The following is a 23,526-nucleotide window of genomic DNA, read 5'->3' on the forward strand; positions in this document are numbered from 1 at the left end:
TGAAAATGTACTTGTGTAAATTCCTTTTCATTTGCTTGTGCTTGTGTATTAGGAAATGAATGCACGTCATTATATCTAGCATCAGGGAGCTTCTCTGTGTGTTAAATAAACAAACATTTATTGTTACTTTGTGGTAATATACTAAATTTAGGGAATTACCATTTACCTGTACACAAAGACTATGTTTAGACTGAAACAATTGCCCTCAGATTGATCATTACAGAATAAGTATTGCTTTTCCTGGTTCCCACTGAAATTTGCCTAACCATAGGATTTCCACAGATGTGTGCTACTGTACACCCATCTCAGTAGTTATAATTCTTTCAAGAGATGCACACGTTTGCAAAGAAGTCCTGAGGAAGTTATATTTTGCAGATGTTGTTCTGAAGGTGTCACATTCATATAGCATATGATCATCTGCGCTTGAGTCTTGCACCACTTAGGTTAACACAAAGCTTCTGCAGAAAAACAGTCAACAGCTTGAGATGTTGAACAAGAGTGTGCACACATCTTTTTTTTAAAAAAAAACTAAAATAGATGAACACCATCAACGTAGATTTAGAAAATGACATTAATGAAATGAAGAAGCCTTTGGAAAATACTCAGTCATTAGCTAGTGTGTTCTATGAAAATCAATAGGCTGAGGTAAAGCAAAAAAAAATTGGAAATGTTCAACAGATTAAACAGTGTCAATGAAAAGGGGTTTCCACTATGCATTTTAAGTCTTGGTACTAACCATCCTCAAGCATCCTATACATTTACGTTTACATCTTCTACCCTGACATCCAAGGTGCAGAGGGAGGAATATACAATGTTTTGTGAAAATAAAATGCTGTTCTAACACAATGTCCCTGTTTCTGAGACTTTCATGTAATCTTCAGTTTCCTATAAGCCATAAATTTTTCCTGAAGAATGCCTTCTGAACAGTGAAACCATGTGACCATTTACTGGAATCTTTAATTGCTGTTCGCAACAGTTTCTTGGAAATCATGTGATCTTCATATTTCTGGCTAGTAGATGTCACAACTCTAAAAGATAACATTACTTCAGAATGTATTGTATGGGTGTGTGTGTAACCCTGTTCCAATCCCACTACATTACTTAAGACATATTTATAAGAAATATAGTTTAACCTTAACCTAAATATTTCTATTAACACCGATCCATTACAATAGTCTTCATTTTTATTAAGCTGAATAAAGCAATTCAGAAAACCATAATAGTGAAATAGCTTTTCAAGAGGGGAAAATTGAACAAAAGTTACTGAAGGTTTTTAAATGATAAAATTGTAATTTCTACATTTTTGTTTTATACTAATAACATTGCAGAAGACCTATTGTCTCATCTGGACTGAGTAAGCTCACAGAGAAGCAATCCCAGGACATGTATCTTGGTGCATGTGACAATAAAAAAACTCAGTACAATTCGCATCAGATCAATTTCCCTTCTATTTATTTCCCTATACTCATTCCCATCAACTCTTCTTTGATTCATTTTTCTCCCTATTAACATACACCAGGAGTAAGTTACAGAGGCCATTTAACCTACCAGCACAACTTTCAGAAGTGAGAAGTGGAATACCACCACCCCAAGCTCAGGACAAAAAGCAGGTCTCTGGACTGTTAATTGAAGCTTGAAAGGAAATTTAATGGGGGAAATGGGCTGGGAGGGGGAACCTGCACAGATTAAATGGGCTAAAAGTGTCACTTCCTACATCGTAAGGAAATATGCAAAAGGCAAATGGTGAGCAGGAAATGTTTTCAACCGCAATAATCATTTAGTGTTTTTTAAAAAAAAAAACATTTGATGGGTGACATTACAACGTCTCAAATTGGCTGTTCCCAGTCATGCCCCAAAGGAAGTGCCAACAGCAATTTAACTTGGTGCATTATTAAGGATGGGTGGCTGCCAGGCAAGTCCGTGCAGGCTGCAATCTTACGTTGGTGCCTGCATTTTTGAAAGTAGAAAACAAACCTGTTTATTCAAGGAAGGAAGATTTGCCCAAGAGAAGCACAGAAAGTACATCGAAAGTAAACCAGCTTTCTATAAGTTTGCTGTTTAGCAATTAAGTAATATCACTTGCCATCCTTGTCAGATTTTTTAAAAACATATTATTTTCAGCCATATCCTATTTTCTCTGAATGCAGTAGCCAAAATTGGTTGTGGAGGAAAATTTAAGGAGATGAAAATTATTTAATTAATGAGCCAAGCTTTGAAACCAGCCATAACTGTAGATCTAGTCACATGCTCTTAATTTCTCTGCCTGCCTCCTTTTTCCCTTGCTTCTCTATTGGAACTAAATGGGTAATCTCACCTTGACAGGCCAAAAATACAATGTGAATCAGTGTAAGTAAGGTTATCTTCTGAAGTAGATACCATTGAAACAGTGAAAATAAATTCCTGCGTTGCATCTAATTTGGTGAAATAAGTCAGCTTCAGATTCCATTCCCTAAATAATATCAAGTTATCTAACATTCATTATCTGCTGCTACATCTTATTTCTGTAAACATTGATCTGCTTACCATTACAACATGATAACACTGCAAACTCTACCTCCAGAAGCGAAATGATGGACAGGTGCAAAAAAAAGTATATTTTTTAAAATATAAAAAGTTGTCAAGCAGAAATGCAGTGGGTCTGATTAATTTTTACATCCACTGGTAATCTTAATGAGGAGTTTTTTTTGCGGGGGAGTGGAGTCAAGAGTATGAGGGCTGGAGGTTGTATGTAGAGACTGCAATCAGCTGTAGCTGCCTATCATTCATTATTATTCTAATCTGATGACAGAGCAATTAATTTAACATTTACTATGTGCAGATTTTGTCTTTTACTCAGTGTGGTGCATTACTTGTAATTTTTAACAATGGACTTGACAAAGCAAATTTAAAGCTACTTTATGCCAACAAAAGCAAATTAATATCAGAAAATTAATGTATTTATTAGAAAGAAATCTAGTGCTTTTCTGTAAAAATTAATAATCTTGTGTTTATGTGTCAGAAACAATAAGGAAAAGAGAATCAAGACTGAAGGTGTGAAGCTGGTAGGTTTGGTAAGTTCTTGAATTGCAACCATAATAGAAATTAGAAATGTGAGTACTCTGCACCTGTATATAAAATTAAGAGACAAAAAAAAGGATTAGGTGATAGTTTTTTTTTTACCCAGGGTGGAAATGTCAAATACTGGAGGGCAGAGCTTTAAGGTAAGAGGGAAATGTTTAAAGGAGATTTATGAGGAAAATTTTGATTGCAGCTTAAGAGGCAGATGTGAACAGGCAGTGAAAGGAAGGATTAGACCATATTCTGGTGGGGTGCTGGTTTGTTTTTGAATATTTTACTTATTAATTTTAAACTACAAATGAACTGCATTACATAAAGTTCAAAAATATAAAAGTTACATGTGATATATATAAAAAATGAAAAGAGAAAGCCTCTCCACCTTCTTTCCCCACCTCCATCCTCTCCCCCGACCAAAACCCTAAAAGAAGAAAAGAATTGGAAAAAGAGAGGGAAAAAAGGAAGCGGAGAATACCAAGAGGATAAACATTTATAACATAAATTCTGATTGGAGGTTACCAAGAAGTGGGGTCTTCAGAGAGATTTAAACATACATTTTGTAAATAAGGGCACCATATTTTCCAGAACCAATAATATTTATTTCGCAGATTATAGGTAATCTTCTCTAATGGTATACAATTACAAAGTTCTGCATGCCATCTTTCCATACCTAAATCTAGGGTGTGCTGTTTAATTGGGACCATGATTGGCACAGACATCCTGGATCAAAGAGCCCAGTCCTATGCTATACTGCACTACAATCTAAACTGTGCTTCATTTATTTAGCTCCATTAGGGCCCTTTCAGCTCACCATGGCTGCAGTTTTGCAGCATCCACAAGATGTATTGCAGGAAGATGTCTTTGACACCATCTCACAGGCCACAGTCCTCTGCCCCTCCTGCAGGTTCCCTTTCAAATCCTATGTCATCCTGACTTGGAAACATATCACAATTCCCCCATCGTTGATGTACCCAAATCAGGGACTCCTGACCAAAAGATGAGGACTGGAGCAATTTAAGAGAATGCCTGACCATCACTCACCTTCTCAAAGGTAGTTTGAGATGACCAGCAAATATATAATCCTACACCCAAAGAATAAATTAAAATGAATTTGTGGAGACATAGTAGACTGTAGATACTTGAATCTGCAGCAAAAAATAATAACTGTTGGAGGAACTCAAGGGGTCAGGTATAGTCTGTGGAGGGAAAGACCTGATCCATGGTCTCTAATGCTGATTGTCTCTTTCCCTCCATAAGTGCTGTGGGAATCAAGCAGTTTGTTTTTTATATATCTATCTATAGATAGATAGATATACAGTATATGGACTGTACATGGATCTGTCACTGTGATTTATCGCCACCTTGTGGCATAATTAAGTACCCATTTTAAATCAACACCCGAAAAACTGCAGTTGTTAGAAATCTGGAATAAAAATAGGTATTGTTGTTTGAGCAATGGATCTTGGAAATTATTGGACTCTAACCAATGACTGTACAATATGAAGGCTTGATTGCTGGTCCTGCAGATAAAAATACCATTGGATATTTTTAATGGTTTACAAATTGGGCCACAAGTAAGTCGAAATGAATTTCATGTGAAGATAGAATTTGCTTTACTCTATTAAAGTTTTTAGATTAATAATATATTTTTAGAAACATATTGAATTAAAATATCACTGTATTATACAATAATTCAGACAAAATATACATTTTGTTGCTATGGTATTGTGTTTAGACCATCGGCTGCACACCACAACTTCGACCTGTTAATACACCTGAAACCGGAGTATGTGATCCAAACCCAATGCACTGCAATGGTGAATGTAAGTAAAAGGCAAATAATACTTTACATTTTATAGACAGCAGTTCATGCAGCAAGACAACAAATAGTGAGAAATGAAATGGATCCATTAAAATTGATTAAACCAAATTCAATTCTTCTACCTTGAAAGCAAATGGGTCAGAATAATTAACTTTTTAATTTGTCAGATGACTTCAAGTTCAAACAAGTTAGCAGGGACAATGACTCTGAGTTAATGTCAAGTTCAGCACATGTTTGGAAACTACTTCAAACAGGCTGTTTAATATCTGGCGTGATTTTCTTTGTAAAGAACCTTGGTGAAGAGCTTGATTGATATTACAGGAGGAATGTAGGTTTCAATTGAAGGAATGACTGAGGTGAACCCAACAACATCCAACATGTACAGATGCTGATAATGAAGTTGAGTGGATACATTGGATATTTCATTATTGCAGTGCAGCTCAGGATAAACGTAAACCGATGACATAAAGAGAACTGTTTCCATTCCACTTTGTGCATTAGTTCTGTCCTCTGTGTCAATCATTTTTACACTCTTCCTCCACACTTCCCTGCACCCCAACTTCTCCCCGCACCCTTCCACCACCATCACTAACCTTCCTCTTGTGCTTTGCGCTCTGGAATTCTTTGCCTTGCTTTTTGTCTCTTCCAACATGCAAAAATTTCAGGACCCATACTGGCATCCTTGGACACCTCCACAAAGACTCCACCTACTTCATGCCCAATTATTGGAAAGGTGGCCTTGTTGTAGGTAAAGTTGGACTCCGTTTTTTTTCCTTGAAAGGATTGAATAGGAGAGCGGTCATCAGTTTTGAATTTCAACCTAAAGTGGTGAAATAATTCACTTTCTCTGCAGATGGTTTGAGAAGCTGGCCCGTGAATGTGGACTATCTTCGACTATTAGGGACAGAACTCTCAGAGGAAGGAGAAAAGGAGGATCCAGGAAACCCAATGGAACAACAGAACAGAGAATTGCCTAACATTCCTGGAAATAATTTCACTGGAGGAAAGTTAGTTAATTTGAGAAAACTGCATGATATGATCAATGTTTATTCCCAGGTTAAAGGAAATCAAAACAATAATGAAGATTCTTTGTATGAGAGTGTTGGAACAAATTATGAACATAACCCTGCTGATAGGCAGTATGACCCTAGATATTGGGCTAATGGAACACCAAGGGCTATATTAACACAAAGCCAACAGAGTTTAGAACCAGCTATTAACACGGACACACCAGAGTATGCCTCAATTCGGAAGGCAAAGAAGAAAGAAAATAATCTGGAAGAAAAACCATTGAGGAGAAATGTAAAGAATGGCTGTGTGTTATTACCTGGAACCAGAAACCATGGAGAAGAATTAAGAATTAAGGACAGTTATGCCCCTTTTTCACAGACAGAGGTATATTCCTTTCATGTTATTTCAAAAATAATAAGGTGCAAATGTAAAAACAATGTTTTCTTGCTAAATGAATGTTACCAGTTGAGTATAGAATGGTATCTAATTATTTTGTGTTGTCAGCCATACAATGCAGTTAATATTCATTAATATCTGTGCAAAATATTCAGAGGAAAAACAATGTGAATGATTCATCACTTTCTGTCACATCCTCAGTTTTATCTATTGGGGTAGAGACCAAAATGTGAAATATTCATCACTCAGAATTATGACATTCAATAATATTGCGTTATCAACAAAATCTTTGTCTCGGTTGTTTTTTTAACATGGTTTCAATATATTCCCCTTATCATCGATGTATTAGGTTTTGCCATGCATGTTAACTGTCCTTGGAATATATACAGCTCTCTTACCCATTTTTGCAGCAGATTTCACTGAGGGCTGTGTCCCTCAAACCCACCACAACCATTTAAATGAGAAAATGACACCACCTATCAGATCAATTCGTAAAGCAGCAGCTTCCGTTTACACAAGACTTTTCTCCCTTGAGCAAATAATTCCATTCCTGTCATTCTTAGTTTTTGTAAGTGGGCGTCATCCAAAGCATGATAACTGTACAATTATGTCTTGTTACTATTTCCTATTTAGAGAAAAATGTTTTTCATCCTCTAGTTTCTGTACAAAGATGTATTGCATTTATGCAAATATTCTTCAACAAAAAAGAAATATGGCTTATTTTAACTTGTATCAACTTGTTTCAAAAGATGATGGATAAATCTGTTCCTGCAGAATCATTCCATGCATTTTTCCATAAAATTCAGGGCAAATATGGATTATGTTATTAATGGTAAATGCTTAATAATAAGACAGTTTTCATACTACATTTTGTATTTTAAAACCATATCTTTTCAACCTGTTGCATTGAAAGAAAATGATCACAATCTTATGCAAATAATGTGTTCAATTATGCTGTTTTGAACACATTCTAAAAATAGACATCATCTGGTTTGGTTAAGATGACAGTCTGATCTTGACTGAATTCTAATTTACGTTTGTGTTCCAGAATTTCTGCTCCAGGATACAAGGAGGACTGAAGCCTATCACAGGCCCTGAAGCAAAAATATCAATGGAAGAATTTGAGGAGGAAGGAAATGCATGTGGTAGCTTCATTGAAGAACAACTGTACACCAATAATGCCTCTATCCAGGTAATGACCCGAATAATGATTTTTTTAAAAAATGTACAATAATTTTAATTTAATTAACACAATCAAGCAAAGCCTTGATTTCATTTGTAATTTCAATTCTTTTTAAGTTTATCAGCAATTTTCCTTTTTCCAGATTTTTAACGCTACTGTCATATTTTATCATTTTGAAAATTTGATGTGACAAGCAGTTGGAAAGCAGGGATGGGATGTCGCTTTTTGTTACATTTTGAGCAATTCAAAAAGTGACAATCTAATCATGAATTTGCAAAATGAAGTTTTATCAAGAACTCTTAAACCCAAAATTTGCGGTAATTTGTCAGCATTGAATGATACATTTTCAAATTGCCTCTGGAAAATGATAAAGAGGAACGTTTCACATGAACATCCTGATGTTTGTTTGCCAATATCACGTGCATTTCTGAATGATGAAAGGAACTTAATGACATTGCTGATCAGCCTTTCTCAGTATTTTGTTCATTAGATGTCAACAAATCACTCAGATCATGAAATTGCAGGAGCTGTCTCCCTGGTTTTCCATCCATTAATGGCAACATTCCTGGACAAACCAGACAGCTGAAAATGCTAATAGCAGATGAGTATCTGCGGGAGGGAAATTTAGAATCAGCAAAACATCTTGAGACCATTACAAATATTTAGATGAGAAAAAGCCATTTAGAGATTTGCAGATGAAGGCTAAGATTTCATAGTTGGGAACACAAAACAATAAAATAAATTCCTTAACAAATATGATAAAATATCTGCTGTTTAGCTCATGCATCAGTGTCAATGTTTGCAGATATACAGTGACTTTTTGACTAGTACAGTCTTGATTTTAAAATGTTTACTTTGAACTCATATCCCCGAGCTTCTAGCCCTGCAACTCACCTAAAAAATTCCGATCTTTTTAAAATCCACAATTCCTTCACTCAGACTTTGGTGGCTCTGCTTTTGAAACCTTTGGACCTTATGCTCTGGAATTATTTTTCCATCTCTTTTAAGAGTTTTCTTTAAACCTAGCCTGAATGAATATCTCTTCTGTTCACTCTTCATCAATTTTTGGCCAATTATATTCATGTGAAATGCCTGGGGACATGTTCTCGCATTAAAGAGGAATTAAAATTGTTGCACTGAACTCTAAGTTTTAAGTCAAAATTGAAATCTCATGCAGCAAATCTCATACATACAATAGTTGCATAAATAGAAATTCAGAATTAATTTTAAAAATCCTTCAAAACTGTGACACGGTTGGCGTAGTGGTTAACACAATACCTTTACAGCACCAGTGATGGGGACCAGGGTTCGAGTCCCGTGCTGTCTCTAAGGAGTTGTATGTTCTCCCCGTGTCTATGTGTGTTTTCCCCGGGGTCTCCGGTTTCTTCCCACTGTTCAAAATGAACTGGGTGTGTTGGTTAATTGGGTGTTAAATTGGACAACATGGACTCATGGACCAAAATGGCCTGTTAATATGGTGTTTGTCTAAATTTAAAATTTTTAAAAAGCATCAATTAATCAGGCCATATAAAATACAATTTGGCAACTGGAGAATAACCATGCCAAAGGTTAAAATCCAGATGTATTGCAGAAGAGGTCTCATACAAACCAGGTTCTATCTTATAATTATTTTCATCCAATTCAAAGATACTGTTAATCCAAAATGCAATAAATGCCCACTCCAATCAATGAGTGTAAAACTAATGCTCCAAAACCTATCTCGGAAATAAACGTATCAATTCTTTTCCTGCCATTCTAGTTTTAAAAACGTACAATAATTGACATACAATGATAGAGTTTACTTTTTTTGAACAGTGAAATTGCTCTTAGCTACTCGGAAAGTTGTTTTAAGAAGCATTAAAACAGATTTTAAACACAATGATCTATTTACAGTATACATACTCCTAAAGGAACTAAGGGGGAGGTGAAATTGTTGAACAGCTGTACTCCAAGGTAGCCTAATAGTTTGAGAGAGATGCTACAATGCCAATAAGTTAATTTATCCATCATTCTGGACATTAAATTACTCTATCACCAGTGTGTGCCACCTATAAAATGTGGTTACTCAGCAAGACTATCATATCAGCACCTCCCACGCTGGCAATTCCTAATACCAAGAGAGACAATCCATTACTGCATCCTTGAGCAGGAATGAAACTGGGCTGTAGCACTATAATGCCAGTTAGAGAAGGCATTTCAAGGGAGTGTTATGAAAAAAACTATGTCAATAACCTTTGTGAGAGGTATTAATGGAGGTGAAATGGATTTCAGATGCATCTCAAAAGAGAAAAGTGAAGTTGTTTTAGAATAAATTCCAGATCTTGCAGCTGAGGCAACTTACGTTAGGTTACAGTGGTGACATTATTTAACCATAGTGTTCTGCAAGAAGCCAGAATTGGAAAAGTCTGGATGCCTGAGAACTGTAGTTCTGGAGGAGGTGCCAAACACTTTTAGAGGCTAGATATTCTATGGTGAGTGACTTCTCTCCTGGCCATAAGTACCCAGCAGGCACAAGTCTGGAATAAATTGAAAAAGAGAGACTTAGATAGATTAAGAGAATGGGCAAAGAGGTGGCAAATATATTAAAATGTGGGAAAGCAAGTGGTCTTGCATTTTGGTAGACAGGAAAACTACTATTTAGATGAGGAGAAAATTCAAAATTCCAAGGTGCAAAGGGACTTGGGAGTCCTTTTGCAGCTGACCCTTCAGGTTGAGTCAGTGTGAAGTTGAAAGCAATGTTGGCATTCATTTCTAGAGGAATATCATACAAGAGCAAGGATGTAATGTTGAGACTCTAAAAAACTGGTAAGACCTCACTTGGAGTATCGTGTACTGTTTTGGTCACCTTATTTAAGAAAAAATGTGGTGGCATTGGAGAAGGTAGAGAAGATTAGAATTATACCAGGAAATGAAAGGGTTAGCATAGGAGGACCGATTGTTAGCTCTTGGACTGTACTCATGGCTGAAAGGCCTGGGATGTGACCAGATGTTTCCAGGATAGGGTATTCTAGGACAAGAGGGCATAACCTCAGGATAAAAGGGCATCAATTTAAAACAAACATTTCTTCAAGGGTCATGTCTATGGGACTTTTTACCACAGGCGTCTGTGGAGGCAAGATCATTGGTTGAAAGGTTTTTGATTAGTTAGGGCAGCAACAGTTATGGGTAGAAAGTCAGGGAGTGGGACTGAGCGGGAGGATAGGTCAGCTCATGATTAGAATAGTGGAGCAGACTCAATGGGCTGACTTCTGCTCCTATATCTTGTGATCTTCTGGAGTTCCATTTGTGTGTGAGTCTACCTGGAACAACAGTCATGGGCTCAGTGGTTATCCAGGAAAAAGCAAACCACTGGATCAGCCTCACATCCACCACCTTAAAAATTGACTGTACTTTTTGGTACACTGTGACTCCAGACTGCTTTTATAAGATGCCTTGGACATCTCATTAATGTTGGATCAATAATATTACACAAGTCTGAGACCCCTCATGACTAGAAATGTAAGAGCATCTGTGTGTTACCAAGAAGGAAGAACATGGATTATTTACCATAGGGCAGCAATGGTGCAGGTTATCAGGAACATGGAGGTGTCCTCAAATGAGTGTGTGGGTTATGCTGGAGTTTGACTACAATTAGAGCCTCAGATATTATCAGAATTATGAAAAGTAAATTTAGGAGGTAATATTTTTTGACACAGATCGAGGAACAGTTGGAACAAATTGCCTAGGTGCTTGAATCCAGCACCCTTGAGTAATTTAATGAACAATAAGACAGTCTAAACAGGATTTGATCCTGACAGTAAGTTGAAATATTACATTCAGCTAAATCAATCTTATGACCTTGGGATAAGATTACAGTAATTTAGTCATAAAATTAAAAACTTCATTTAGTCATGATGCTTAAAACAAAAACAAATGGGGGGAAAAAAAAAACAGTTAGATTATATGTCTACTATAATAGTCTTATCAAAGAGATGTGTTCCTGGTTTGATTCCATGTCAAAGATTATAAGATTCTGGGAGTGTTGAAGGATCACCTCATGCCCCCAGCAAGAGGCTCATTTCAAAGAAAATAAAGGTCAGACCTTGAGTTGTAATCCTATCTCCAACTCCTATTTCCTTTAAACATTGGTTCCCCCGGCATATAAAATCAGATTTTAAGCTGCACTTGGTAAGTATCAAATTGCAAACATAACAGTACTTTACTTAATTGAAGATTAATACTGAAATCCAAGTAAAAAAAGAAATGGAAGGAACTGCATTTATTAAATGTCTTTCATGGCAATCAAATATCTGAAACTGCATAGCAGGGCAATATTGTAAGGAAAATTTTCAGCTCATAAAAAGAAGGGACTCAAAGTGTTACTGGTTCCATGGAGGTCATTCAGGGATGTAAATCACTTGTTTGCACTCCAATTATGTTGGTTCCAATGTAGCTGAAGAAGTCGATGTGGGATTCACAGTCTCTGCTATAAGTAGGCAAGTGGTGCTTCAATCAACATGTTGGCTTCACGATTGCTTAGGATCTTGCTGACTCCTGCAATTCGAGTGTGGCCTCCATGTGCATCCATTCCAAAGACTCTAGGTATTCAATTTCTTCCTAGATGTTCTTGGTTCATGTGTCAGTTGTCATTATTTTTTAAAAAGTGACTTGAATAATTCTGCCTGTTCTCCCAAAATCTCTTTCTAAAACAGAGATTGAGCAGAATGAGTCGAGAGTCCAGAGTTGGCATCTGGGCTGTTAGGCTCACCAATCAGAGTTGGCTGAATTTGATCAGAGTTTGGATGTTGGGATTTCTGCCAATGAGAGGTCTCTTGACATTGTTTTATCATCCTACCAATGTACTAGGTGGATCCTTTCAAAGAGATGTCAAATCTATGCAGCTCAGTTACCATGAGATTGATGCTAGGTTTGTGATGGTGGTCCTTCAATAATCTCTACTTCAAGTGGCAGAAGACTGTTCTAGTGCAATGGAGGTATTGATGACTTTCTTCATTGATATCTTTGTTGAAATGTGGCTTCCAAGCTGGGGAAAGGAAATCTGTTTTTCCAGTGATTCTCTGTGGAGCTTGGTTGCTAAGATGTAGGTAATTATGAGACCTATCTGTGGCAGACGACTTCTCTCTTCCAGATATTTATAGTAGGCTAATACAAGCCCTGACTCAAAATCTTAATGGTTGAGGCTCCACTCAGGATATAGGGACATCATCCAGGCTAACATAAAGATTGGGTCCTGCAGCTGATTGGCTGTCCCTGGAGGGAGACCACAAGTTAATGTTTCATGCTATTAACCTTCCTGTTCTGATGAAAGTCATTCACCTGAGATTATTTTTTGTTTCTCTTTCCACTTATTCTACCTGACGCAGTGAGTATAAATAGTATTTTTAGTTTCTATTTCAGATTTTCAGCTTCTGTAATTTTTGTTTTTCAATGTAGGCAGGCATCTTAGTCTAATTCTGAGAGCATTAAAGGATGATGATATCAGGTGGCCTGTAGGCTGCACTTTATAGGAGAAAACAACCTTTTCTTTAAGAACCTATTTTATCATTTATGACAACTTTTGCACTGCCCTATTTTACAATTTTCCATGATGGGATATGAATTTTGCATTTCCACCCAACATTTACTTCCTACGGACGCTGCGTAACCTGCTAAGCTTCTCCAGCACATTTGTGTATTGCACTTGACCCCAGCATCTGCAGATTTTGTTTAATATCAAGAGAATGCTGTAGAAAAAGTGCTAAACCTTAGAAGACTATTAAATGATTTGACTTTGATTTGACCCTGCTATTGCACCAAAAAAAATGCTTTGCATTTTCTGCTCTTTCTCAAACTCCATCAACGGCCATGCTTTGCTGTGCAGTTCTGTTATTCCAAAGTTTTGGATATAGTCCCAGAATAAATTTCAAGTACACCACCTCAAATTTACAAAGCTAATTTATAAGCCCAACAACATCGTACTGTGCTATGATATTTTATGTTCTGAAGTTAAAGGTTAGTAGTTGCACAATGTACCAGTGGAGATTGTGAAAAAACACATCCTCAAATTAAAGCAGGAGAGAAATAGACCAATCAACTAAATACAATAAACAATAAAAATAGATAGTACACAATATTATATTTTACTGTCATTATAAAAATATTGTCATTACAGGGGGAAAGCTGTTACTGCAACAAATCCCATGAGAAAATTCATTCAATGACTGATGCAGAGGTTGGTACCATTCATTTCTTTCCCATCTACCTACTACTGTTACACTAATGTACTTGTCCAGTTATTCTCTGCTTCAGTTGCTGGTTATTGAAGTATATTGCTTGTCATTTTTATCCATTTATGCTTTCATACATTTTTAAATTGTGCTCTTACTGTTTATCTGTCTATCTGTGCATTTCATCCTTGCTTCTGTGATAAAGTTTCAGTCTCGACATCGATCAAGCTTCACTTCAGAGTATGCGCACAGATTCTGGACTGGCTGTTCAGTGCAAAACTGTGACAAGCGTTGTCTTTTAAATGGGATATTAAATTAAGGGTGTAAAAGATTCCTTGTCACCATTCAAAAAGCAAAGGAGTTGTGCAAGTATCTCAGCCAAAAAGAAATCCTAAACAATCGTGATTGAAGCAGCTCCTTGAAATGGTTGTACCATTGTTTTTTTTTTAAAATGGATGATCTGTGACCTCAACTGATGTTCTTCCTTTTCCCCAGTTTTGTATTCCGTATTCAGTACTCCTGAAATGAAATCAAATATAGATTTGTGATCTCTTTGTAGAATATGTCCATTGAATCCACAGGAGTGACACTGAACTTGCTGTCATTCTAATGCTCCTTTCCACTTCCATTTTGACCTCAATGCCTTTAGCCTCCTTTATTATTCCATTAAAGCCCAATACAAGCTAAAATAAAAACAGAAAATGCTGAAAGAAACTCTGTAGGTCATGTCACATCTGTGGAAACAGAGAAAGAGGTTATCTTGTGCATTCTCATTTTCCAGCTTGTCTCTCGAGGCTCAGTACTGGTGGCCTGCAATTGAATTCTGCTTTTTGATTTATACCTAAACTAGCCAAAACTGATGAAAGACCATTAACAAAGTTTATGCTTTCACAGTTATGGTTTGACTTACTGAGTATTTATTTTCCTTCAAGTAAAAACAGTGGATAATTAAGTCCCAAGACAGAATTCTACCCATTAAGTACTACTGTTAACTGCAATCAGCTACCCTTCTCTCTATCACACATTGTTCAGCCAGTTTCCTAATCAGGTCAATAATTCACAAACCAAGTCAATTAACCAATTAATATGATTATTTATTCAGATGCTCACCATGGACTCTTGCAGTATGCAGACTGTATTACAGTGTGCAGACTCTAACAAAACTTAACAAAGGCAGTGTCTGCTGGGTTTTTCTGGCTTGTTCTTTGTTGCAAAACAGTGGTACCTTGTCTACCTCATTCCTAAGATTTAAATGTACCAGCATTTTACATTGCTACGTAAGTATCAAGCTACACCCTGATTTGAATGATCTGTATGCACCCAAATAATCTGACACTCTGACTGGGAACTTGACTTTATCACCATATGTGGCCGAACTGTGATTCAGTGCAAGATATTTTTTTTAAAGTATTCTAGTGGAATCTGTGAACTTGGTTCATTATTTATCAGGCTTTTGTTTTTCTGACCAAATGCTCATAAGTTTGCAATGATTATTTAAACAGCCATAACTCTCAGAACAATAATAAGGTATTGTTACAGACATTGAGGAATTGTTTGGTACATTGGAGAAGGATGCAGAAGAAACAGTATGTACTCTCAAACCATTAGAATTGTAATATGTCTCAAGCATGGTTTCCTTTCCCTTGATTTATTGCCATTGAAAAGTAATATGGAAATAAAAATTGTCAAATGGGTTTTAAAAATAATTGAATTATTGCATTTAGATCAAAATGGGTTTTCATCCGAGTGGCACAGGGAGAGGAATTATTGACAATAATGTTATTTTTCAGAGAGCAGGTCAAATTCCTCATTCTGTTGTTTGTGAGGGTATGTAACAATATATTAATTCTTCAAAGTAGTTGCATCCTGTGATTAGTGTGAGGAATTTAGCTTGAAGATTCAAATCTACATTTTTGTACATCCTATTATCATTATCAACGGAGGTATTCTGTCTGTGTGTAATACACCAATTCTGACAAATAGATCAGATTTATTAAGAACTATTGTGTTTTTTTTAAATTTTTTATTTTTCACACCATAAACCACATTAACCATGATACACACTTTTTCCTTTTCAAACATATACAGTGCCATTTTCTCCCCCCCTCCCTCCTCCCATCCCACCCTCCCTACCTCCCCCCTCCCGTCCATTTAAAGAACAAAATCTAGGATACATTAAACCAGTCAAACAATGTTGTCATTCAATAAAAATACACAAGAAATTCCACTGAGTCAATTCTTTTCATTTCCCTCTCCTTCCGTTAATTTAGGTAGTGAATGTCCCCGGTAGGTTTTCGCTATTGTGTTTCATGTAAGGCTCCCATATTTGTTCAAATATTTCAATATTATTTCTTAAACTATATGTTATTTTTTCTAATGGAATACATTTATTCATTTCTATATACCATTGTTGTATTTTCAAATTATCTTCCAATTTCCAGGTTGACATAATACATTTTTTTGCTACGGCTAGAGCTATCTTAACAAATCTTTTTTGTGCATCCTCCAAATCAATTCCAAATTCTTTGTTTTTTATGTTACTTAGGAGGAAGATCTCTGGATTCTTTGGTATATTGTTTTCTGTAATTTTATTTAATATCTGATTTAGATCTTCCCAAAATTTTTCTACTTTCTCACATGTCCAGATTGCATAAATTGTTGTTCCCATTTCTTTTTTACATCGAAAACATCTGTCAGATACTGTTGGGTCCCATTTATTTAACTTTTGAGGTGTAATGTATAACCTGTGTATCCAGTTATATTGTATCATACGTAACCTCGTATTTATTGTATTTCTCATCGTTCCAGAACATAACTTCTCCCATGTTTCCTTTTTTATCTTTATATTTAAATCTTGTTTCCATTTTTGTTTAGTTTTACCATTTGTTTCCTCATTCTCCTTTTCTTGCAGTTTAATATACATATTTGTTATAAATCTTTTGATTATCATTGTATCTGTAATCACATATTCAAAGTTACTTCCCTCTGGCAAACTCAGACTGCTTCCTAATTTGTCCTTCAAGTAGGATCTCAATTGGTAATATGCCAGCGCTGTATCTTGAGTTATATTGTATTTATCTTTCATTTGTTCAAAGGATAATAATTTATTTCCTGAAAAACAATTTTCTATTCTTTTAATCCCTTTTTTCTCCCATTCTCTAAAGGAAAGGTTATCTATTGTAAAAGGGAGTAACTTGTTTTGCGTCAATATTAGTTTTGGTAATTGATAATTTGTTTTATTTCTTTCTACATGAATCTTCTTCCAAATATTGAGGAGATGATGTAATACTGGAGAACTTCTATGTTGTACCAATTTTTCATCCCATTTATATATGTGTTCAGGTATCTTTTCCCCTATTTTATCTAATTCTAATCTGGTCCAATCTGGCTTTTCCCTTGTTTGATAAAAATCTGATAGGTATCTTAATTGTGCGGCTCTATAATAATTTTTAAAGTTTGGCAGTTGTAAGCCTCCTTGTTTATACCATTCTGTTAATTTATCTAGTGCTATCCTCGGTTTCCCCCCTTTCCATAAAAATTTCCTTATTATTTTCTTTAACTCCTTGAAGAATTTCTCTGTCAGTTGTATTGGCAATGCCTGAAATAGGTATTATATCCTTGGAAAAATGTTCATTTTAATACAGTTTATCCTTCCTATTAGTGTTAGCGGTAAATCTTTCCAATGCTCCAAATCGTCCTCTAATTTTTTCATTAGTGGATAATAATTGAGTTTATATAGTTGGCCGAGATTTTTATTTATTTGTACACCTAGGTATCTTATTGCTTGCATTTGCCATCTAAATGGTGATTCCTTCTTAAATTTTGAGAAATCCGCATTATTCATGGGCATTGCTTCACTTTTATTTACGTTGATCTTGTAACCCGACACTTCTCCATATTCCTTCAATTTCTTATATAATTATTTTATTGATAGTTCTGGTTCTGTTAAGTATACTATAACATCATCCACAAATAAACTGATTTTATATTCCTTGTCTTTTATTTTTATTCCTTTTATATTATTTTCTGTTCTTATCAATTCTGCTAGTGGTTCTATAGCTAACGCGAACAATAAAGGTGATAGTGGGCATCCCTGCCGTGTTGACCTGCTTAAGTTAAATTGCTTTGATACATATCCATTTACTGTCACTTTCGCCAATGGTCCCTTATATAATGCTTTAATCCAATTAATATACTTCTCCGGTAAACTGAATTTTTGCAATACTTTGAACAAATAATTCCATTCTACTCTGTCAAAGGCCTTCTCTGTGTCTAAAGCAACTGCTACTGTTGGCGCTTTATTCCCTTCTACTGCACGAATTAAGTTAATAAATTTACAAATATTGTCTGTTGTGCGTCTTTTTTTGATAAATCCAGTTTGGTCTAGATTTACCATTTTCGGTACATACTCTGCTAATCTATTTGCTAATAGTTTAGCTATTATCTTATAATCTGTGTTAAGTAAAGATATTGGTCTATATGACGCTGGTGTGAGTGGATCTTTCCCTTGCTTTAGTATTACTGTAATTATTGCTGTTTTACATGAATCTGGTAAGCTTTGTGTTTTATCAATCTGGTTGATTACTTCCAGGAGGGGCGGAATTAATAAATCTTTAAATGTTTTATAGAATTCTATTGGGAATCCATCCTCTCCTGGTGTCTTATTATTTGGTAATTTTTTAATTATCTCTTGCATTTCTACTATTCCAAATGGCTCTGTTAATTTATTTTGTTCTTCTATTTGTAGTTTTGGTAGTTCAATTTTAGTTAGAAATTTATCTATTTTCCCTTCTTTCCCTTTGTTTTCAGTTCGGTATACCTGTTCATAGAATTCTCTAAAGTTTTCCTTGATCTCTTTTGGATTATATGTAATTTGTTTGTCTTTTTTCCTTGATGCCAATACCATTTTCTTAGCTTAAGCTGCCATGCTAGAATTTTGTGCGTTTTTTCACCTAGTTCATAATATTTCTGTTTTGTCTTCATTATATTCTTCTCCACCTTATATGTTTGTAGTGTTTCATATTTTATTTTTTTATCTGCCAATTCTCTTCTTTTAGTTGTATCTTCCTTCATTGCTAATTCTTTTTCTATATTTACTATTTCCCTTTCCAACTGCTCTGTTTCCTGATTATAGTCCTTTTTCATCTTGGTTACATAACTTATTATTTGCCCTCTAATGAATGCTTTCATTGCATCCCATAGTATAAACTTATCTTTCACTGATTTCGTATTTATTTCAAAATACATTTTAATTTGTCTTTCAATAAATTCTCTAAAATCCTGCCTTTTAAGTAACATGGGGTTTAATCTCCATCTATACATTCTTGGAGGGATGTCCTCTAACTTTATTGTCAATATTAAGGGTGAATGGTCCGATAGTATTCTAGCTTTATATTCTGTTTTTCTTACTCTATCTTGCATATGAGCTGATAACAAAAATAGGTCTATTCTTGAGTATGTTTTATGTCTAGCCGAGTAATATGAATATTCCTTTTCCTTTGGGTGTTGTTTCCTCCATATATCCAAAAGTTGCATTTCTTCCATCGATTTAATTATAAATTTGATTACTTTGTTCTTTCTGTTAATTTTTATCCCAGTTTTGTCCATATTTGAATCCAAATTCAGGTTGAAATCCCCTCTTATTAATATGTTCCGTTGCGTATCTGCTATCTTCAAAAAAATATCTTGCATAAACTTTTGATCTTCTTCGTTAGGTGAATATACATTGAGTAGATTCCAAAACTCCGAATATATCTGACATTTTATCATTACATATCTCCCTGCTGGATCTATTATTTCCTCTTCTATTTTAAGTGGCACATTTTTACTAATTAATATAGCTACTCCTCTTGCTTTTGAATTATACGATGCTGCTTTTACGTGTCCTACCCAATCTCTCTTTAATTTCTTGTGCTCCAATTCAGTTTAATGTGTTTCTTGCACAAATGCTTATCAATTTTTTCTTTTTTCAGTAAATTTAGCAGTTTCTTCCTTTTAATTTGGTTATGTATTCCGTTAATATTTAAAGTCATATAATTCAGCGTAGCCATTTTATACTTTGTTTATCTTCCCTTTCCGTTTCTCCATCATTACCTTTCCTTCTTATCCATTTCTGCTTTCTTGTTTTGAACACTTTATAAGACAACATTTCTAAAACATCAAACATTTTCCTTATTCTCCTATTTAAAACTTCTTTAGCCCCAATCTCCCCTTCCCCTCCTGAGTTGTCCCTTATCCCTTGTCGGACAACCACATCTCCCCACTCCATTTGGATTTGCGAATTCACTCGCAAACGTCAGCTGATTTTGCAGTGACCGTAATTCCTCCCCACCCAGCCCCCCCAGAAAAGATTTCAATTTTCATATGTAACAAAGGTCACTCTTTTAATTCCCTCCTTATTCCCTCTATTCCATTTCCTTCCCTTATTAATTCTTGTCTATACTCTATATATTTTCCTCTAAATACGGATACATTCATGTATGCACACTATATATACATATATATATATAAATATATATATACACACACATATACCTCTTTACCCACATACATATAGATCGTGGTCATTTTTACTCTTATTACATGTCTTCATCTCTCTGCTTGTTTTGTAGTTGTTCTGCAAATTTCCTTGCTTCCTCTGGATCCGAGAATAGTCTTTTTCCATAAGATCGTTTTCGCTGTATTGAATTCCTTCCTCTTCTTCAGGAGTTCAAAACTTATGTGTCTTTTTAGTTCGCAGTCTTTTGTACTCTCGTTACACGTCTTCATCTCTCAGTCTATTTTGTAATTGTACTGCAAATTTTCGTGCTTCCTCTGGATCCGAGAATAGTCTGTTTTGCCGTCCTGGAATAAATATTTTCAATACCGCTGGATGCTTTAGTATAAATTTATACCCTTTCTTCCATAAAATCGCCTTTGCTGTATTGAACTCCTTTCTCTTCTTCAGGATTTCAAAACTTATATCTGGATAAATAAAGATTTTTCGCCCTTTGTACTCCAGTGGCTTGTTGTCCTCTCTTACTTTCTCCATTGTTTTCTCCAGTACCTTTTCTCTTGTAGTATATCTTAGGAATTTTACTAAAATAGATCTTGGCTTTTGTTGTGGTTGTGGTTTAAAGGCCAATGCTCTACATGCCCTTTCTATTTCCATTTCTTGCTGTAGTTCTGGACATCCTAAGATCCTGGGGATCCAATCTTTTATAAACTCTCTCATATTCTTGCCTTCTTCATCTTCCTCAAGGCCCACTATCTTTATGTTATTTCTTCTGTTTTAATTTTCCATTATATCTATTTTCTGAGCTAACAGCTCTTGTGTCTCTTTAACTTTTTTATTAGATTCCTCTAATTTCTTTTTTAAGTCCTCTACCTCCATTTCTACTGCTGCTTCTCGTTCTTCCACCTTGTCCATTCTTTTTCCCATTTCTGATAAGGTCATATCTATTTTATTCACTTTTTCTTCTGTACTGTTTATTCTTCTTCTTAAATCACTAAATTCTTGTGCTTGCCATTCTTTAAATGACTCCATGTATTCTTTAATAAGAGAAAGTATATCCTTTGTCTTGCCTTTCCCTTCTTCTTCCATTTCACTGTACTCTTCCTCTTCCTCTTCTTCTTCCTCTGGGTTGGCCATCTGTTGTTTCTTTGTTGTCCTTTTCTTCTCTTCTTTCTTGTTTCCATTGTCTTCTATGTTCTCTTCTTGCTGCAGGTGTTCTGCAGCTGTCGTTGCCGGCTGTGGAGATCGACTCCCCAGCTGGTCACCCCTCCCGTCGGTGTGTTTTTTTGCATGCGCGGTTGCGCACTTTTACTCGGCTCAGCGAGCCATTTTTGTAGTCCACTTTCTACCGACCTGAGGGAGCGGGTTTCTCTCTCCACTGCGGGCTTCTTCGAACAGGTAAGGCCTTCTCCTTCTTCTTCTTCATTGTCTTCTCTTCCTCTCTTCTTACCGTTGGTTTCGATTTTTCTTTTTTCGTCGCCATCTTCTTTCCACCTTTATACTCACTTTACTTTAATTTTTATTTTTGTGCCTTTGTGTTTTCCTTTATTTTTTTCGACTTTTCTGGAGAGGGCTGGAGTTCACCGTCCGGCCACTACTCCATCACGTGACTTCCTCAAGATCTATTGTGCTTGAATCAGGATTTCTTTCTGCTACAAATGGAAAATGCCACTTTTCAGAATATTTAATCTCCAGCTTTTTAACAATCAATTTTGATATACTTGGAATTGTACAGAAATCCTCGCACTGGAACAGGCTTTTCAGCCCAATCAATCTTTTTGCCTTTTCTATGTGAGCAGTTTCATTTGCCTGACTTTTCCCAGAGTCCTGGTCCCCTTCACACAAGTCATTTGATCTATTCTTAAATGATGACCGTTTTGAGTTCTGTGTGCCCGATGGAGATGTGGGGGGGTTTGCTGATGGAGGACCTCAGTTTTCTTCAGGCTGACTTCCAGGCCAAACATTTTGGCAGTTTCCGCAAAACAGGACGTCATGCGCTGGAGAGGTGGCTCTGAATGAGCAACTAAAGCGGCTCCATCAGGGAGCAGTATGAAGGAGCCTATAGTTGTATAAGGAAATGTTATTGAGAATCTATAGGGGGCTATGAATGTTCAGTTATTGAGTAGATTCAAGACTGAGATTGATCATTGTTTGGATCAAGTGAAATGAAGACACAAGGGGCAAGATATTATTCCTGGGTTTGGATCTCCATGCAAAAGATCAATTTGGATGACATCTATGTTTGATCCAGCTATTTTTCAGACAAAATATATTCTTGGCAAGTTAATACAGGTACACAATCCTTTATCCGGAACCCTTGGGGAAAAGTGTTCTGAATTTTGGATTTTTCTGGATTTCGGAAAACCCTCCCGAATTGTGCTGCTGTATCCACCCCCACCCCCTTCCAGCCGTCTCCCCCGACTGCCGGTCCCTCGGCTGCCTTCCCCAACCATGGTCCCTCGGCCTCCCAGCAGTCTCCCCCTTCCCCCAACTGCCGGTCCCTTGACTGCCTCCCCCCAACTGCTGGTTCCCACTTGCCGGATTTTGGAACTTTCTGGATTTTAGATGTCTGGATAAAGGATCATATACCTGCAGTCAAATTGTAAATTTGACAGAAACAGTATGTGTAGAAATAATACATAAGAAATAGGAACAGGCATAGGCCATAATCTTCTCAAATAGCAAAATTACAGCTGCATTTTCCAGCTCAATTCCTTACCCTTCGATTTCCCTGTAGTCCAAACATCTTTTCTTTTGAATATATAATAGCATAAAAAGCAGGAGTATATCAATCAACTCCTTGAGCCTTGCTCACCATTCAGTAAGATCTCAGTGAATCCAATCTTGAACTCTTTGCAACTTTCTTGCTCTCTCCTTGAATCCCTGAGAGTTCAAATTTGTCAATCTTCACCTTGCAAGTAATCAGTAATTTCTCCACAGCTGTTTGGGGGAAAGAATTCCAGAGATTCGTGACCCTGTGAGAGACAAAATACCTCACCTCTTAATAATTCTATGTCTCCCTTGTTTGAGATAACCCCACTGGGAGAAGCAGCCTGACAGAATCTTGTATCTTTCAACATAATCACATCTCATATTTCTAAACTCCAGTGGATACAAGCCCAACCTGCACAATCTCATTGGAAGAATCAAGTTAGTGAATCTTCACTTCATTGCCTCCGACGGGAGTATATTATTCCTTAAGTATAGAGACCAAAACTGTGAGTATTACACCAGATGTAGTCTCACTAGTTCCCTGTGAAGTTGCACTGTAACTTCCCTGCTCCATCCCCCTTGTAAATAAGGACAACATTCCATGAGCTTTCCAAATCATTTGTCATACCTGCAATGTTCATTTAATACT

General features: G+C 36.1%; 2 protein-coding genes across 6 annotated transcripts in view; one reads left to right on the forward strand and one right to left on the reverse strand.

The window, feature by feature from the left end:
- LOC138735679 (sodium/potassium-transporting ATPase subunit beta-1-interacting protein 3-like) overlaps nt 1-23,106 on the reverse strand; it is a 178,980-nt gene extending 155,874 nt beyond the window's left edge. For all 4 annotated transcript variants that reach the window (XM_069883873.1, XM_069883870.1, XM_069883871.1 and 1 more), the window contains exons 1-2: nt 22,981-23,106; nt 5,470-5,649 (exon numbers count right to left, since the gene is read on the reverse strand). In XM_069883873.1, the coding sequence (XP_069739974.1) occupies nt 5,470-5,556 (87 nt within the window). In that variant the 5' untranslated portion in view covers nt 5,557-5,649; nt 22,981-23,106. The remainder of the gene's footprint in view (nt 1-5,469; nt 5,650-22,980) is intronic.
- The window catches only part of LOC138735678 (uncharacterized), a 65,813-nt gene that overhangs the window by 29,266 nt on the left and 13,021 nt on the right, over nt 1-23,526 (forward strand). Inside the window, exons 3-7 of one of the 2 annotated variants that reach the window (XM_069883864.1) lie at nt 2,999-3,050; nt 4,790-4,877; nt 5,730-6,271; nt 7,332-7,475; nt 13,618-13,677. In XM_069883864.1, coding sequence (XP_069739965.1) covers nt 2,999-3,050; nt 4,790-4,877; nt 5,730-6,271; nt 7,332-7,475; nt 13,618-13,677 — 886 coding nt within the window. The remainder of the gene's footprint in view (nt 1-2,998; nt 3,051-4,789; nt 4,878-5,729; nt 6,272-7,331; nt 7,476-13,617; nt 13,678-23,526) is intronic. The other variant, XM_069883865.1, reaches the window with a different exon arrangement.

Source organism: Narcine bancroftii, chromosome 6 (assembly GCF_036971445.1).
Source record: "Narcine bancroftii isolate sNarBan1 chromosome 6, sNarBan1.hap1, whole genome shotgun sequence".
Classification (NCBI taxonomy): domain Eukaryota; kingdom Metazoa; phylum Chordata; class Chondrichthyes; order Torpediniformes; family Narcinidae; genus Narcine; species Narcine bancroftii.